The following is a 15,814-nucleotide window of genomic DNA, read 5'->3' as shown; positions in this document are numbered from 1 at the left end:
AATGGCTGCCATTAAACAAACAGGAAACTAAAAATGCTGGAGGGGATGTGGAGAAATTGGAACATTTATTCATTGTTGGTGGGACTGTATAATGGTTCAGCCACTCTGGAAGTCAGTCTGGCAGTTCCTTAGAAAACTAGATATAGAGTTACCCTTCGATCCAGCGATTGCACTTCCCGGTATATACCCGGAAGATCTGAAAGCAGTGACACGAACAGATATGTGCACACCAATGTTCATAGCAGCATTATTCACAATTGCCAAGAGATGGAAACATCCCAGATGTCCTTCAACAGATGAGTGGATAAATAAAATGTGGTATATACACACGATGGAATACCACACGGCAGTAAGAAGGAACGACGTCGTGAAACATATGACAACATGGATGAACCTTGAAGACATAATGCTGAGCGAAATAAGCCAGGCACAAAAAGAGAAATACTATATGCTACCACTAATGTGAACTTTGAAAAATGTAAAACAAATGGTTAGTAATGTAGAATGTAGGGGAGCTAGCAATAGAGAGCAATTAAGGAAGGGGGAACAATAATCCAAGAAGAACAGATAAGGTATCATGGGTAAATCTAACATTCTGGGAATGCCCAGGAATGACTATGGTCTGTTAATTTCTGATAGGTATAGTAGGAACAAGTTCACAGAAATGTTGCTATATTAGGTAACTTTCTTGGGGTAGAGTAGGAACATGTTGGAAGTAAAGTAGTTATCTTAGGTTAGTTGTCTTTTTCTTACTCCCTTGTTATGGTCTCTTTGAAATGTTCTTTTATTGTATGTTTTTTTTTTAATTATTTTTTTTAATTTTTTTCTTTTTCATACAGTTGATCTAAAAAAAAAAAAGTTGGAAAAAAATATGTAGAGCCCCCTTGAGGAGCCTGTGGAGAATGCAGGGGTATTGGCCTACCCCACCTCGATGGTTGCTAACATGACCACAGACATAGGGAACTGGTGGTTTGATGGGTTGAGCCCTCTACCACAGGATTTACCCTTGGGAAGACTGTTGCTGCAATGGAGAGGCTAGGGCTCCCTATAATTGTGCCTAAGAGCCTCTTCCTGAATGCCTCTTTGTTGCTCAGATGTGGCCCTCTCTCTCTACCTAAGCCAACTTGAAAGCTGAAATCACTGCCCTCCCCGCTACGAGGGATCACACACCCAGTGGGGTGAATCTCCCTGGCAACGTGGAATATGACTCCCAGGGAGGAGTGTAGACCTGGCGTTGTGGGATGGAGAACATCTTCTTGACCAAAAGAGGGGGGGTGAAAGGAAATGAAATAAGCTTCAGTGGCAGAGAGATTCCAAAAGGAGCCGAGAGGTCACTCTGGTGGGCACTCTTACGCACAATGTAGACAACCCTTTTTATGTTCTAAAGAATTGGGGTAGCTGGTGGTAGATACCTGAAACTATCAAACTACAACCCAGAACCCATGAATCTCGAAGACAATTGTATAAAAATGTGGCTTATGAGGGTTGACAATGGGATTGGGAAAGCCATAAGGACCACACTCCCCTTTGTCTAGTTTATGGATGGATGAGTAGAAAAATAGGGGAAGGAAACAAACAGAAAGACAAAGGTATCCAGTGTTCTTTTTTACTTTAATTGCTCTTTTTCACTTTAATTATTATTCTTGTTATTTTTCTGTGTGTGGTAATGAAGGTGTCAGGGATTGATTTAGGTGATGAATGTACAACTATGTAATGGTACTATGAACAATCGAATGTACGATTTGTTTTGTATGACTGCGTGGTATGTGAATATATCTCAATAAAATGAAGATTAAAAAAAAAAAAAGAAAAGTTATAAGAGAAAGGGACGAGCTAAAGCCTTCAAATTTGAAACAGGCTCCGTATGACAGATGTAAAGATTTCTGTGTGCCCTGAAAGAAAATGTTATATCCTGTGGCTGCAGACTTCAAATTTCTGAAAATTAGACCCAAAATCTCATTGTATGAGTATCAGATTTACAATGTAAACTAAAATCTCAACCTCACAGGATGTCTACTGTTAAAGTAAAGGCATTGATTGGAAAAGATTGGGATCCTGAAACTTGGGATGGGGACATATGGATTGATAATAATGGCAGAGAGGACATTGGAACCCTGGATTCTGCTGAGTCATTGTTAGATAATACCTGTAGTGGTCTGTCCTGAGGAAACATCTTCCCCACCTCCAGTCTGCCCTAAGGAGCCTGCCATCCAACCCCCACCTAAAGAGATTAACCCGTCAGTGCCTGCTAATCCTGTAATCACCTCCTCTGAGAAAGCAGCCTTCACTCCTGTGTCTGGAGAGATTAATCATGTTTTAAGAGGTGAAAATGCAACAGAATGTCCTAAAGTAAATGGCTTGAGGGATACTTCTAATTCTTCTCATGGCCCGCCCCCACCACCAGTCTTTGCTTCAAGACCTATAACTAGACTCAAGTCCCAACAGGCCCCAAAGGGTGAGATACAGTGTGTGATCCATGAGGAAGTATGCTATTCTCCAAAAGAACTGTATGTTTTCCAACTTAGACAGACAGAAACCAGGGGGATATGTGTGGGAATGAATATTGAGGGTGTGGAATAATGGTGGAAGGAATATAAGGTTGGATCAGGCTGAATTTACTGATTTGGGCCCACTAAGCAGAGATTCTGCATTCAGTGTTGTAGCTCCAGGGGTTAGAAAGGGCATTAACTGTTTGGTGGTTGGCTGAAACATGGATCAAAAGGTGGCCGGCATTACAGGAGGTTGAATTGCCAGAACTGTCCTGGTATAATGTAGAGGAGGGTGTTCTAGTTTGCTAATGCTGCCGGAATGCAAAACACTAGAGATGGATTGGCTTTTATAAAAGGGGGTTTGTTTGGTTACACAGTTACAGTCTTAAGGCCATAAAGTGTCCAAGGAAACACATCAACAATCGGGTATCTTCACTGGAGGATGGCCAATGGCGTCCGGAAAACCTCTGTTAGCTGGGAAGGCACATGGCTGGCGTCTGCTCCAAGTTCTGGTTTCAAAATGGCTTTCTCCCAGGATGTTCCTCTCTAGGCTGCAGTTCCTCAAAAATGTCACTCTTAGTTGCACTTGGGGTATTTGTCCTCTCTCAGCTACTCCAGAGCAAGAGTGCTTTCAACGGCCGTCTTCAAACTTTCTCTCATCTGCAGCTCCTGTGCTTTATTCAAAGAATCCCTCTTGTCTGTAGCTCCTCTTCAAAACATCGCTCACAGCTGCACTGCAGAGTTCTCTCTGCCCATCAGCTCATTTGTATGACTCCACTGATCAAGGCCCACCCTGAATGGGTGGAGCAACACCTCCATGGCAATTATCCAATCAGAGTCATCATCCACAGCTGGGTGGTGCGCATTCCAAAGAGACACTCAAAGAATTACAATCTAATAGACATTGATAGGTTCACCCACACAAGATTACATCAAAGATAATGGCATTTGGGGGACATAATACATTCAAACCAGCACAGAGGGGATTCAAAGGCTTAGAGAGATTGGAATTTTAAGAGTGAATTTATCATGGAAGACCTGCTCACACACCCCTGGAATGTCCAGAGGACACACCTTTTACCAGGACTGTGAGGAGTAAATGTGTGAGACCAGCTCCATCATCCCTGAAGAGCCCTGTAGTCGCTCTTCTTTGTAGGTCAGATATTACTGTAGGAACTGCTGTCACTGAGCTGGAATCCTTAAACACATTGGGGATAATCGGATCCCAAGTTGGCAGAAACCACGTGGCTGCAGTCAAGGTGGGCATGCTACATAATGGAAAACAGGCTCAAAGCAGCAATCAGAATAATCTGACTCACAGAGACTTATGGCATTGGCTAGTAGATCTTGGAGTACCAAGTAGTAAAGTAGATGGGCAGTCGACTAAATTCTTGTTTGAACTATATAAGCAGAGAAATTCTAGGTCAAGTGAACAGAAGTCTCCCTTGAATTACAAAAACAGAATCACAGCCTGTTAATCAATTTCTAGACTTGAGACAGTTTACAAATCCAGAGCCCCTTGAATGAGGGGAAGGCCGGGTACCCCTGGGGAAGGACCCTGTTACACTTGCAAAAGTTTATACTTTTAATCTTCCTCCCAGCCTTCCCCAGGGGGACCTATGGCCTTTTACCAGGGTAACTGTGTGGTGGGGAAGAGGCAATGATCAGATATTTCTTGGATTATTAGACACTGGTTCAGAGGTGACGTTAATTCCAGGAGACCCAAAACGTCACTCTGATCTACCAGTCAGAGTTGGGGCTTATGGAGGTCAGGTGATCAGTGGAGTCTTAGCTCAGGTCCGTCTCACAGTGGGTCCAGTGGGTCCCCGGACCCATTCTGTGGTTATTTCCCCAGTGCCGGAATGCATAATTGGAATAGACATACTCAGCAACTGGCAGAATCCTCACATTGGTTCCCTGACTTGTGGAGTGAGGGCTATTATGGTGGGAAAGGCCAAGTGGAAGCTACTAGAACTGTCCCTGCCTAGCAAAATAGTGAACCAGAAGCAATCCCGGATTCCTGGAGGGATTGCAGAGATTTATGCCACTCTTAAGGTCTTGAAGGATGCAGGGATGGTGATTCCCACCACATCCCCATTCAACTCTCCTATTTGGCCTGTGCAGAAAATAGATGGGTCTTGAAGGATGACAGTGGTTTATCGTAAGCTTAACCAGGTGGTGACTCCAATTGCAGCTGCTGTCCCAGATGTGGTATCATTGCTTGAGCTAATCAGTACATCCCCTGGTACCTGGTATGTAGCTATTGATGTGGCAAATACTTTTTCTCAATAGCTGTTAATAAGGACCACCAGAAACAGTTTGCATTCAGGGGCAATGCCAGCAGTTTATATTCACTGTGCTACCTCAGGGTTATATCAACTCTCCAGCCCTATGTCATAATATTGTCCGCAGGGATCTTGATTGTTTCTCCCTCCAGCAAGACATCACACTGGTCCATTATATTGATGATATCATGTTGATTGGACCTAGTGAGCAAGAAGTAGCAACTACTCTAGATTTGTTGGTAAGGTATTTGCGTGGCAGAGGACAGGAGATAAATGCAACAAAAATACAGGGGCCTTCCACCTCAGTAAAATTTCTGGGTGTCCAGTGGTGTGGGGCATATCAAGATATCCCTTCTAAGGTGAAGGATAAGCTGTTGGATCTGGCCCCTCCTACGACCAAAAAAGAGGCACCTTTTTGAGTGACCTCTTTGCATTTTGGAGACAACATATTCTTCATTTGGGTGTGCTAATTTGGCCCATTTACTGAGTGACCAGAAAAGCTTCTAGTTTTGAGTGGGGACCAGAACAAGATGAGGCTGTATGACAGGTCCAGGCTGCAGTGCAAGCTGCACTGCCACTTGGACCATATGATCCAGCTGACCCAATGGTGCTGGAAGTGTCAGTGGCAAATAGAGATGCTGTTTGGAGCCTTTGGCAGGCTCCTATAGGAGAATCACAACATAGACCCTTAGGATTTTGGAGTAAAGCTTTACCATCCTTTTCAGATAACTACTCTCCATTTGAGAAACAGCCGTTGGCCTGCTATTGGGCCTTAGTAGAGACAGAATGCTTAACCATGTGCCCCCAAGGTATCATGAAACCTGAGTTACCTGTCATGAGCTGGGTGTTGTCCCACCTGCCAAGCCATAAAGTTGGGTGTGCACAGCAGCACTCCATCATAAAATGGAAATGGTATGTACGAGATAGAGCTCGAGCGGGTCCTGAAGGCACAAGTAAGTTAAATGAGGAAGTGGCCCAAATGTCCATAGCCCCCACTCCTTCCACCTTGCCTTCTCTTTCCCAGCCCATAGCTACGGCATCTTGGGGGAGTTCTTTACAATCAGTTGACTGAGGAAGAGAAAACTCGGGCCTGGTTTGCGGATAGTTCTGCGCAATACGCAGGCACCACACGCAAGTGAACAGCTGCAGCACTGCAGCCACTTTCTGGGATGTTCCTGAAGGACAATGGTGAGGGGAAATCCTCCCAGTGGTCAGAACTTCAAGCAGTGCACCTGGTTGTTCACTGTGCTTGGAAGGAGAACTGGCCAGAGGTGCGTTGTTATACTGATTCATGGGCTGTTGCTAATGGTTTGGCTGGATTGTCAGGGACTTGGAAGGAACATGATTGAAGATTGGTGACAAAAAATCTGGGAAAGGAGTATGTGGATAGACCGTTCTGAGTGGGCTAAAAACATGCAGATATTTGTGTCCCATGTGAATGCTCACCAGGGGATGACTTCAGCAGAAGAAGATTTTAATAACCAAGTGGATAAAATGACCTGTTTGATGGATACCAATCAGCCTCTTTCCCCAGCACCTCCAGTCATTTCCCAATGAGCTCATGAGGAAAGTGGTCATGGTGGTAGGTATGGAGGTTATGCATGGGCTCATCAACATGAACTTCCACTCAGCAAGGCTGACCTGGCCACAGCCACTGCTGAGTGCCTAGTCTGCCAGCAGCAGAGACCCACACTGAGTCCCCGATATGACATCATTCCCTGAGGTGATCAGCCTGCTACCTGGTGGCAGGTTGATTACATTCAACCACCTCCATCTTGGAAGGGGCAGCAATTTGTTCTTACTGGAATAGACACATACTCCGGATATGGGTTTGCCTTCCCTGCACAAAATGCTTCTGCCAAAACTACCATCCGTGGACTTACAGAATGTCTTATCCACCGTCCTGGTATTCCACACAGCATTGCTTCTGACCAAGGAACCCACTTAACAGCAATGAAGTGCGGGAATGGACATATACTCATGGAATTCTCTGATCTTACCATGTTCCCCATCATCCAGAAGCAGCTGGGTTGATAGAACGGTGGAATGGCCTGTTGAAGACTCAATTACAGTGCCAACTAGGTGGCAATACCTTGCAGGGCTGGGGCAGTGTTCTCCAGGAGGCTGTGTATGCTCTGAATCAGCGTCCGCTCTATGGTGCTGTTTCTCCCATAGCCAGGATTCATGGGTCTAGGAATCAAGGGGTGAAAACAGGAGTAGCACCACTCACTATCACTCCTAGTGATCCACTAGGTAAATTTTTGCTTCCTGTCCCTGCAAGCTTAAGCTCTGCTGATCTACAAGTCTTTGTTCCAAAAGGAGGAGTGCTTCCACCAGGAAACACAGCAATAAGCCCTTTGAACTGGAAGTTAAGACTGCCGCCTAGCCACTTTGGGCTTCTTATGCCTCTGAATCAACAGGCAAGGAAAGGGATTACTATACTGGCTGGGGTGGTTAATCCTGACTATCAAGGGGAAATGGCACTGCAACTACACAATGGAAGTAAAGAAGAGTTTTCCTGGAATACTGGTGATCCCCTAGGGCGTCTCTTCGTACTACCGTGCCCTGTGATGCAAGTCAATGGAAAACTGCAACAACCCAATCCAGGTAGGACTACCAATGTCCAAGAAACTTCAGGGATGAAGGTTTGGGTCACCCCACCAGGCAAAGAACCACAGCCAGCTGAAGTGCTTTCTGAGGGTAAAGGGAACATGGAATGGGTAGTGAAAGAAGGTAGTGATAAATATGAACTATGGCCACATGACCAGTTACAGAAACAAGGACTATGGTGGCATGAATATCTCCTCCTTTTGTTATGAATATGTTTGTATTTGTCTGTAAAGCAAATATCTTTGCTTTCTACTCTGTGTTATCCCTTTATCATATGAAATAAGCTGCATTGTTCATTTTGCTGTATTTAAGCTAAAGGAAATCAATTTTAAGAGTTAATGTCACCCAGGGACTTGCACCCTATTCTGGAGAGATCTAGTGCATTTCCGGTTGTACTCTGGGCAGTGGAGTATTGTTAAGCGAAATGTATGTCTGTTATTGTTCTCTACTTAGAGATAAAGTATGGTTTTTGGTGATGTGTATAACTGCCAAGTTGACGGGGTGGACTGTGGTGGTTAGGTTCATGTGACAACTTGGCCAGGTGATGGTACCCCGGTGTCTGGTCAAGCAAGCACTGGCCTAACCATTGCTGCGAGGACGTTTGTGGCTGCTTGATAAACCAGAAGGCTGGTTTATTAAATCATCAGTTAATTGGCTGCAGCTGTGACTAATGATGTCAGTGAAGGGCGTGTCTTCCACATTGAGAGAATGCAGTCACCTGGATTTAATCCAATCAGCCGGAGACTTTTAAGCAAGACAGATAGAGGACCTTCATTTCTTCTTCGGCTGACCAGCGAAGTGTTTCCTGAGGAGTTCATCAAAGTTGCCAGTTCATTTCCTGAGGAATTCATCAGACATCTTCATCGGAGTTGCCAGTTTGCTGCCTGCCCTACGGAATTTGGACTCGTGCATACCCACAGTTGCATGAGACGCTTTTATAAATCTATTTATAGATATCTCTTGTTGATTCTGTTTCCCTGCAGAACCCTAACTAGTATACCTGCCTTCTGTATAATTCCTCCCTGTCCTCTCAACCCTCATAAACTATCTTTAGACCATTCCAATTCCCCTCATCCTGATCTCAAAGCTAGTGCATTGTATTTTAGGTTTTTGTTACAGTAGCATCCCACTTCCTGGTACCAATTTTTGTATTAGTTATTATTGCTCTGTTAAATTACCACAAAACTTTGTGGTGTAAAGCAGCAAACTGGAATGACTCAAAGTCTGGGATCAAAGTTTCTACATATGGCCTTTCTATGTGGTTTAGTTTCTTCTCAGCATGGCAGCCTCAGGGTCAGGCATGTATTTTTTTTTTAAATGAATTCAAAGTTACAGGAACAGTTGCAAAAACAATACAAACCCCATACACAGCATACCCTGACCCCCCTCCCCCGACACCCCGATCCATCAACTTTAACATGCTGTCACACTGCCATTTCTTTCCCTCCCTCCCTCCTTCCCTATCATCCATCATCTATTGCTCTGTCTTCTGAACATATGAGAGCAAGCTGCACACATCTTTGAACAAAGACTGTAATTCACATATACAATTCCCATGAACAAGAACATTGTTTTATGCCATCCCATTAAGCGCAGCTAAGAAGTTCAAGAAATTCAACATTGATGCAAAGCTTACATTCTATATTTCCTTTTTTTTTCTTATGTCCCTTTGAGCCTCCTCTCCTCCATCCTCAGATCCCATCCAGGACCATCCTTGGCATTCAGTTGTCATCTATTTAGACTATCTTTTTTTTTTTTTTTTTCATTTGTGAAAACATATATACAGCCTAAATCTTCCCATTCCACTCCCTCCCTAGCATTCCATTAGTGGAATTAATCACATTTAGGATGTTGTAATGCTATCTCCTTCCCACCATCCATTACTAGAAATTTCCCTTCACCTCAGACAGCAACCCTACACTCATTTCTTAACTCCCCATTGCCCCTTCCCCCACTTCTTGTAACCCATACTCTACTTTTCATCTCTAAGGTCATATTCTCTGATAATTTCTTTGTGTTTACTGTGGAGCTTAAATTTAACCTCTTAAATCCATAAAAATCTTAGTTTTCTTTGATACCAACTTAACTTCAATAGGACCCATAAACTACGTTCCTATACTCCTCCATTCCCCCTCCTTTATATAGTTCTTGTCAAAAATTACATATTTTACATTGAGTCCAAAAGCACTGATTTGTCATTAGAGTTTATGTATTTTAGATCCTGTAGGAAGTAAATAGTGGAGTTACAAATCAAAAATTATTGACTTCTATTTGTATTCCATTGTGGTCAAGAATGTGCTTTTAATATATTCAATTGATTTTTTTTTTTAATTTATTGAGTCTTGTTTTATGTCCCAGCATATGGTCTATTCTGGAGAAAGATCCATGATCACTAGAGAAAAATGTGTGTCCTGGTGATTTGGGATGTAATTTTCTATCTCTCTCTCATTTCTTTGTTTGTCTGACGGTAGGGCTTCCTTTAGTATCTGAAGTAGGGCAGGTCTTTTATTGGCAAAATCTGTCAGCATTTGTTTGTCTGTGAAGAATTTAAGCTCTCCCTCAAATTTGAAGGCGAGTTTTGCTGGATAAAGTATTCTTGGTTGGAAATTTTTCTCTCTCAGAATTTTAAATATGTCATGCCACTGCCTTCTCGCCTCCATGGTGGCCACTGAGTAGTCACTACTTAGTCTTATGTTGTTTCCTTTGTATGTGGTGAATTTCTTTTCTCTTGCTGCTTTCAGAACTTGCTCTTTCTCTTCAGTATTTGACAGTCTGATCAGAATATATCATGGAGTGTGTTTATTTGGATTTATTCTATTTGGAGTTCGCTGGGCATTTATGCTTTGTGTATTTATATTGTGTAGAAGGTTTGGGAAGTTTTCCCCAGCAATTTCTTTGAATACTCTTTCTAGACCTTCACCCTTCTCTTCCCCTGCTGGGACACCAATGAGTCTTAAATTTGAACGTTTTATTTTATTTATCGTATCCCTGAGATCCATTTCGATTTTTTCATTTTTTTTCTCCATTCTTTCTTCTGTTCTTTCATTTTCTGTTCTGTGGTCATCGAGGATGCTGAGTCGTTATTCAGCTTCCTCTAATCTTGTATTATGAGTATCCAGAGTCTTTTTAATTTGTCCAACAGTCTCTTTTATTTCCATAAGATCTTCTATTTTTTAATTTACTCTTGCAATGGCTTCTTTATGCTCTTCTAGGGTCTTCTTTAAATCCTTTATATCCTGTGCCATGCTCTCATTCTTTGACTGTAGTTCTTTGATTAATTGCACCAAGTACTGTGTCTCTTCTGATCGCTTGATTGGGTGTTTGGGATTGGGTTCTCCATATCGTCTGGTTTTATCAAATGCTTTAAGATTTTCTGTTGTTTTTGGCCTCTTGGCATTTGCTTTGCTTGATAGCTGTGATCTTCCAGGACCTCTGCTGCGGGAAGGCTGTGCTACGTCACAAGTGCACACCATCCCTCAAGGGAAGCCCTGGGCCATGCAGGGGTGCTCCCAGCCTGATGCAAAAATGGCTGAATGGGGCGTCTCATCCCCCCACTCCTTTTCGCACAGCTCCGCCTTCCCAGCTCCGGGACAACTAGCTGTGGGTGCACCCAAGGCCACTGTCCACGGACAATATTGTGGCATGTGGTGCCGTGGGATACACTCCCCGTTAGACTGGGTTTCCTGGTGTGGCTTTCTGGGCTGTGGGTCTATCCCTGGGCAGGAGTGTCGCCAGCACGCCGGGAAGCCAGCTGCAAGGGGCGCTGTTTCTTTCTCCTTTTGGCTCTCCCCTCTGTCCCTCTGGCCCCAGGACAGTCAGCCGTGGGCGTGGGTTGGGCTATCCTCCACGCCAGAAACTGAGGCGTTGGCTACAGCCCGCTCCTGCAGTGCTTCACTGCGCAGTTCTCACTGCCATATCTGCAGCCATTCCTGGGTTTTTTTGTTTTTTGTTTTTTGTTTTTTTAAACGAACTAGTCCGTCTCCAAACACCAACCCACAGTTTCCCTACACCACAGCACGGCCGCGGGACTTTCAGCTGGCTTACTCACTTGTTTCAGAATGCAGACTCCTGGTTTCACCAAGTGCATGGTCCCTGTGGTTTTAGCAGACCTTGTCCAGCTGATGCATCGCTGGAATTGGTGTTCTGGGTCACTTTGTGGTTTTTATCTAGTATTTTTCATGGAGGCGTTTTTTTGCCTTCTTCACCTAGCCGCTATCTTAGGTCCAGGCATGTATTTATGGTGGTTCATGGTTCCAGGCTCAAGCAATATTTCAACAAGCAGTGGGGTGACCTCGTCTCCTTTTATTGTATAGCCTTGAAAGTGACATATCTTCACTTCTGCTGTACCCTATTGATTGAAGTAGTCACAAGCCTGCCCAGATACAAAGGAGGGGACAAGAGAAATGTCACAGAATTTCCCATCTGTCAAGTTACTAATAAAGGAGGCAAAGAAATTTAATAAACTTAGTTATTCCTAGTTTCTCAGTTTCATGTGTTAGATTTTTTTAACCTTTTAAAGACCACTTTATTAAGCAAGTTTCTTATAGAGGTCATGAATATGCCTACAGGATGAATTTTTAAAAGAAATAATATTAAAATATGAGGACATAATAGGACATAAAAATTCATAATAGCATCACATATATTTTTAAATGTTGTCTATCTTGAATAGCTTAGATGAAATTAAAGCTGATACTTCTAGTAAATGATGTTAGATGAATCAAGGTGTGCCTCTAGTGAAGATGAACCTCTGATGCTGAAGTACCTGTGAAGAGTTTGGACAGAATTGTTTCAATAAAGAAAATTAGGGAAGCACAATATTTCTAAATTAAAATGTGAGTTTAATAACTCAGTTATAACCAGATAGGTAGACTTTTGACTATTTCATCTGTATTCTTGAAAGTTTATTCAAGTTAAATTTTTTTTTTAGGTTTTCTCAACCGGAGCAACAAATTTGAGGTTGCCTTTGTAATGAAGGGTATAAGATATTCATTAAAAATGTAGTAGTAATATTATATCTGTATAGCACTCACCATATATACTTTTTCTATCGTGGGTAGCTAGAATGTTATTTTTACTTTTTAAAATAAATTAAATCTCTTGAGTTTTTGTTTTACCTATTGCTTGTAGATCTGTTTTTTAAATACCTTTAGGAAGAATAGCTTTCCCTTTTTTTTAAATTTTTATTCTAGTAACATAAATACAGCCTAAAATTTCTCCTTTTAACTACATTCAGCTTATTTTAATTTCCTTGAGAATTTAATTTAAAAGGCATTCATATATGGTTAAATTACTCTAGAAATCTTATTAAATTCTACAAAATGGGTATTTCTTGGAGCAAGATAATTTAATATGCACAGTTCATCTAAATGTGTATTCCTTTCTCATTCCAGTTTTGTCGTTAACTTGGTATGGTTTTCAACAAATTAGCGGCTATTTATTTCCTTGTTTTTCCTATTGGGAAGCTGTTAACCTTTTTTTTCTTCTTAAGTTTCTGTATTCTGTGGTAGTCTTCTTTTGAAACCTAAAGAGTTTGCATGAACTGGTTTTCTGAACTTACCTAAATGATTTAACTTTTCTGCACCACTCATTTTAAAAGAGGGGTTAAAAATGCCTATTCTTCTTACAGCACTATGAATACATAAAGAACAGATGATGTAACATGTAAAAGTGCTCTTAGCGTAAAATGCTAAATAAGTAAAAATTAATGTAAACAAAGTTACGCAAATAAAAGCTTATAACAGATAATGCCAGTCTGTTAATCTGATATGATATATTCATTTTTAGTCCATGCATAATGTGAAAGAAATTCAGCAAGCTTATATTTTTTAAGTATTAAGATCCATAAATCTTTTGTAGTAACATTTTTTCAGGTTAAGCTGATAGTTTCAGAATATTCTGCATTTCTTTTGCCATAGACTTGTCATTGTTCAGAAGGTATTTTATTTTCTGAATATGTACTCCAACTAATAAAAACTGCCTAAATTAAGTATAGTAATAATGCACTGAAACCAGAGGTCTCAAACATCTCCAACTATTAAACTGCCTTAGGGAAACATAAAATAGACAAGACAGATGGCATTTTTTTCCATGAATTATACCTGCCTAAGAACCAGTACCATGCACATTTCTTTTTAAGGTATTTTTGCTGTTTTACATTTGCTCATTGGGCTTTTATGCCCAAAGAACCCAGTGAGTATGAACTCTAAGCTATCTCAAAATGTTTTTCTGCATACAGAGTTGTAATCTGGATATCATTAATATTATTTCGTAGGTACCTTTTTATAAATTAATATGGTTTCCATTTTTAAGGGTTGAAGCTTGTACCTTTATATTGCTGATCTATTTTGTTTAGCCATTTCCTTTTTTTGTTCACTTCTGTAGCTTTTCTGCAATTAGATAAAAAAGGACCACAAAAACAACCCTTGGATCAGCCTTCAGTAGTACCTAGGAAAAACTACTCTTTCACAAGAGAAGAGGTGAGACGGATTGATCAGGAAAATCAGAGGCTTTTGAAAGAACTATCCAGACAGGCTGAAAAACCAGCAAGCAAAGGTACAATTCCTAGAAGATCTATTGGACATCCTCCTAAGTTATATCATAGTGCTCTCAACAGACAGAGAGAACAACAAAGGATTGAAAGAGAAAACTTGGTAAGTAACTGAAATCTTTTAGTCATCAAAGCAAATGCATTTGCACTGACTACTCCAACTTCAAGAAACCACATTAGCCAGTTTTTAAAGCTTAAATACATAAAAGCAAGTATTCTGTTATATATAAGGCATCTATGGTATTAAATACAAGAGCTATGAACCAGGAAGGTACAAGAATATGTTTTTTATCCAGTGGACTCTATTTTAAGGGAACATTGAAAGCTCTATATATTTGACTAGATGAGTTAAGTCACGACAGTAGTTGCCAGAAATGATATCCAAGAGTCAGATACAGAATATCTTCTGTGGAGTACTCAGTCACTAGCTGGATCTGTTACACTTTATTGCATCCTCGAAAGCTAAAAATGGATTGTGTATCATTTATTGATTGCTTCTTACAAAATGCCAGACATTGTTCTAAGTGTCTTCCGTATATTAGCTTATTGAATCCTCTCAACAGTTCTTTCAGGTAGGTACTATTTTTAGGCACATCTCACAGATGAAATAAGTGAGGCCTAAGAAGGGTTAAATAATTAGCCCAAGGACACAGAGCTTGGGTGAGTGGTTGAGCCAGAAGTTTAAAACCAGATAGTTGGCTGTAGAATCTTTCATCTTAAACTAAATCCTTAATGAACACATAAATTCAGAGCCAAAATAATTAATGAAGCTTTTAAAATTACTAAAACAATTTGCAAAATTAACCCTCGCTAGGTTTGATTACCAGTATAGTCCTATTTAGTCAAGTACTCGCCTGAATTTGTAACAACTCTTTCAAAAATTTCTTTATTGCCATCGTTAACAGCAAGACCTGGGGAGTTAGGTTGTATATTTACAAAAAACAGCAGTCTTAAACTCTTCAGGAGGATTACCTTACTGCATGTAGTTGAGGGGTAGATAGTGAGCTACATGATAGCTTTCTGTATATCTTTTAGCAGTGTTCAAGATTCATTCATATTTTGTGAATATTTGAAATTTCTGTATTCTCAAATGTTTGGGTTTACTTTTGAGAAGTTGAAACCATTAATGTCAAATGTCTATTCTGTATATGAATTTGAAGAAAACTATCAGCAACTTCTGCTCACAGCTTTTATAATCCCCCAAATCGGTTGTGTATTTCAGCTATTTTAATAAACAACACTAGACAGAAAATTCCTGCTGTCTTATCCTTTTAATTTGTATACTTAGTAATTTTTATATGTGAACAGTAATTTTCACAATTTGATTGTAAGATATTAATTTAATGTGCTCTAGAACAATAGAAACTTGGTGCAGGCTGCATGTATAATTTTACATTTTCTAGTAGCCATATTTAAAAGATCAAAAGAAACAGGTGAGGTTAATTTTAATAATAAATTTATCTCAGTATATCTAAAATATTTCAGCATGTAATCATTATTAAAAAGTAAGATATTTTATATTATTTTTGGTACTAAGTCTTCAAACTCAGGTGTGTATTTCATACATAAAGCATATCTCAATTTGGACTAGCCACATTTTAAATGCTCTGTAGCCACATTTGCTTATTGTCCTTGAACAAGGCAGCTCTGGAATCAAAAACTAATGCATACAATAATGAAATAAATAACAGAAAGCTAAGTAGGAAAATAATAAAATATCACTTATCTTATTGTAATGAAAGCTAGTTTCCAAATTTGTTTAACTGTTCGGTCTCTAAATCAAAATAAAGTTCACTCTGTACCTTTTTAAAACTTTCCTTGGCTGTTCCCATTATTCTTCATAATGACTTTGGTTATTTTTCCTATTTTAAGAAATGATA

General features: G+C 40.5%; 1 protein-coding gene across 1 annotated transcript in view; it reads left to right on the top strand.

Annotated features, from left to right (window-relative positions):
• Nucleotides 1–15,814, top strand: part of CFAP97 (cilia and flagella associated protein 97) — a 70,307-nt gene that overhangs the window by 33,089 nt on the left and 21,404 nt on the right. Inside the window, exon 3 of the mRNA XM_037831114.1 lies at nucleotides 13,769–14,037. Within this exon, the coding sequence (XP_037687042.1) occupies nucleotides 13,769–14,037 (269 nt within the window). The remainder of the gene's footprint in view (nucleotides 1–13,768; nucleotides 14,038–15,814) is intronic.

Source organism: Choloepus didactylus, chromosome 3, assembly GCF_015220235.1.
Source record: "Choloepus didactylus isolate mChoDid1 chromosome 3, mChoDid1.pri, whole genome shotgun sequence".
In the NCBI taxonomy this organism is placed as follows: domain Eukaryota; kingdom Metazoa; phylum Chordata; class Mammalia; order Pilosa; family Megalonychidae; genus Choloepus; species Choloepus didactylus.
The sequence above is the reverse complement of the archived record's forward strand: the minus strand, read 5'-3'. Positions and strand labels throughout refer to the sequence as shown.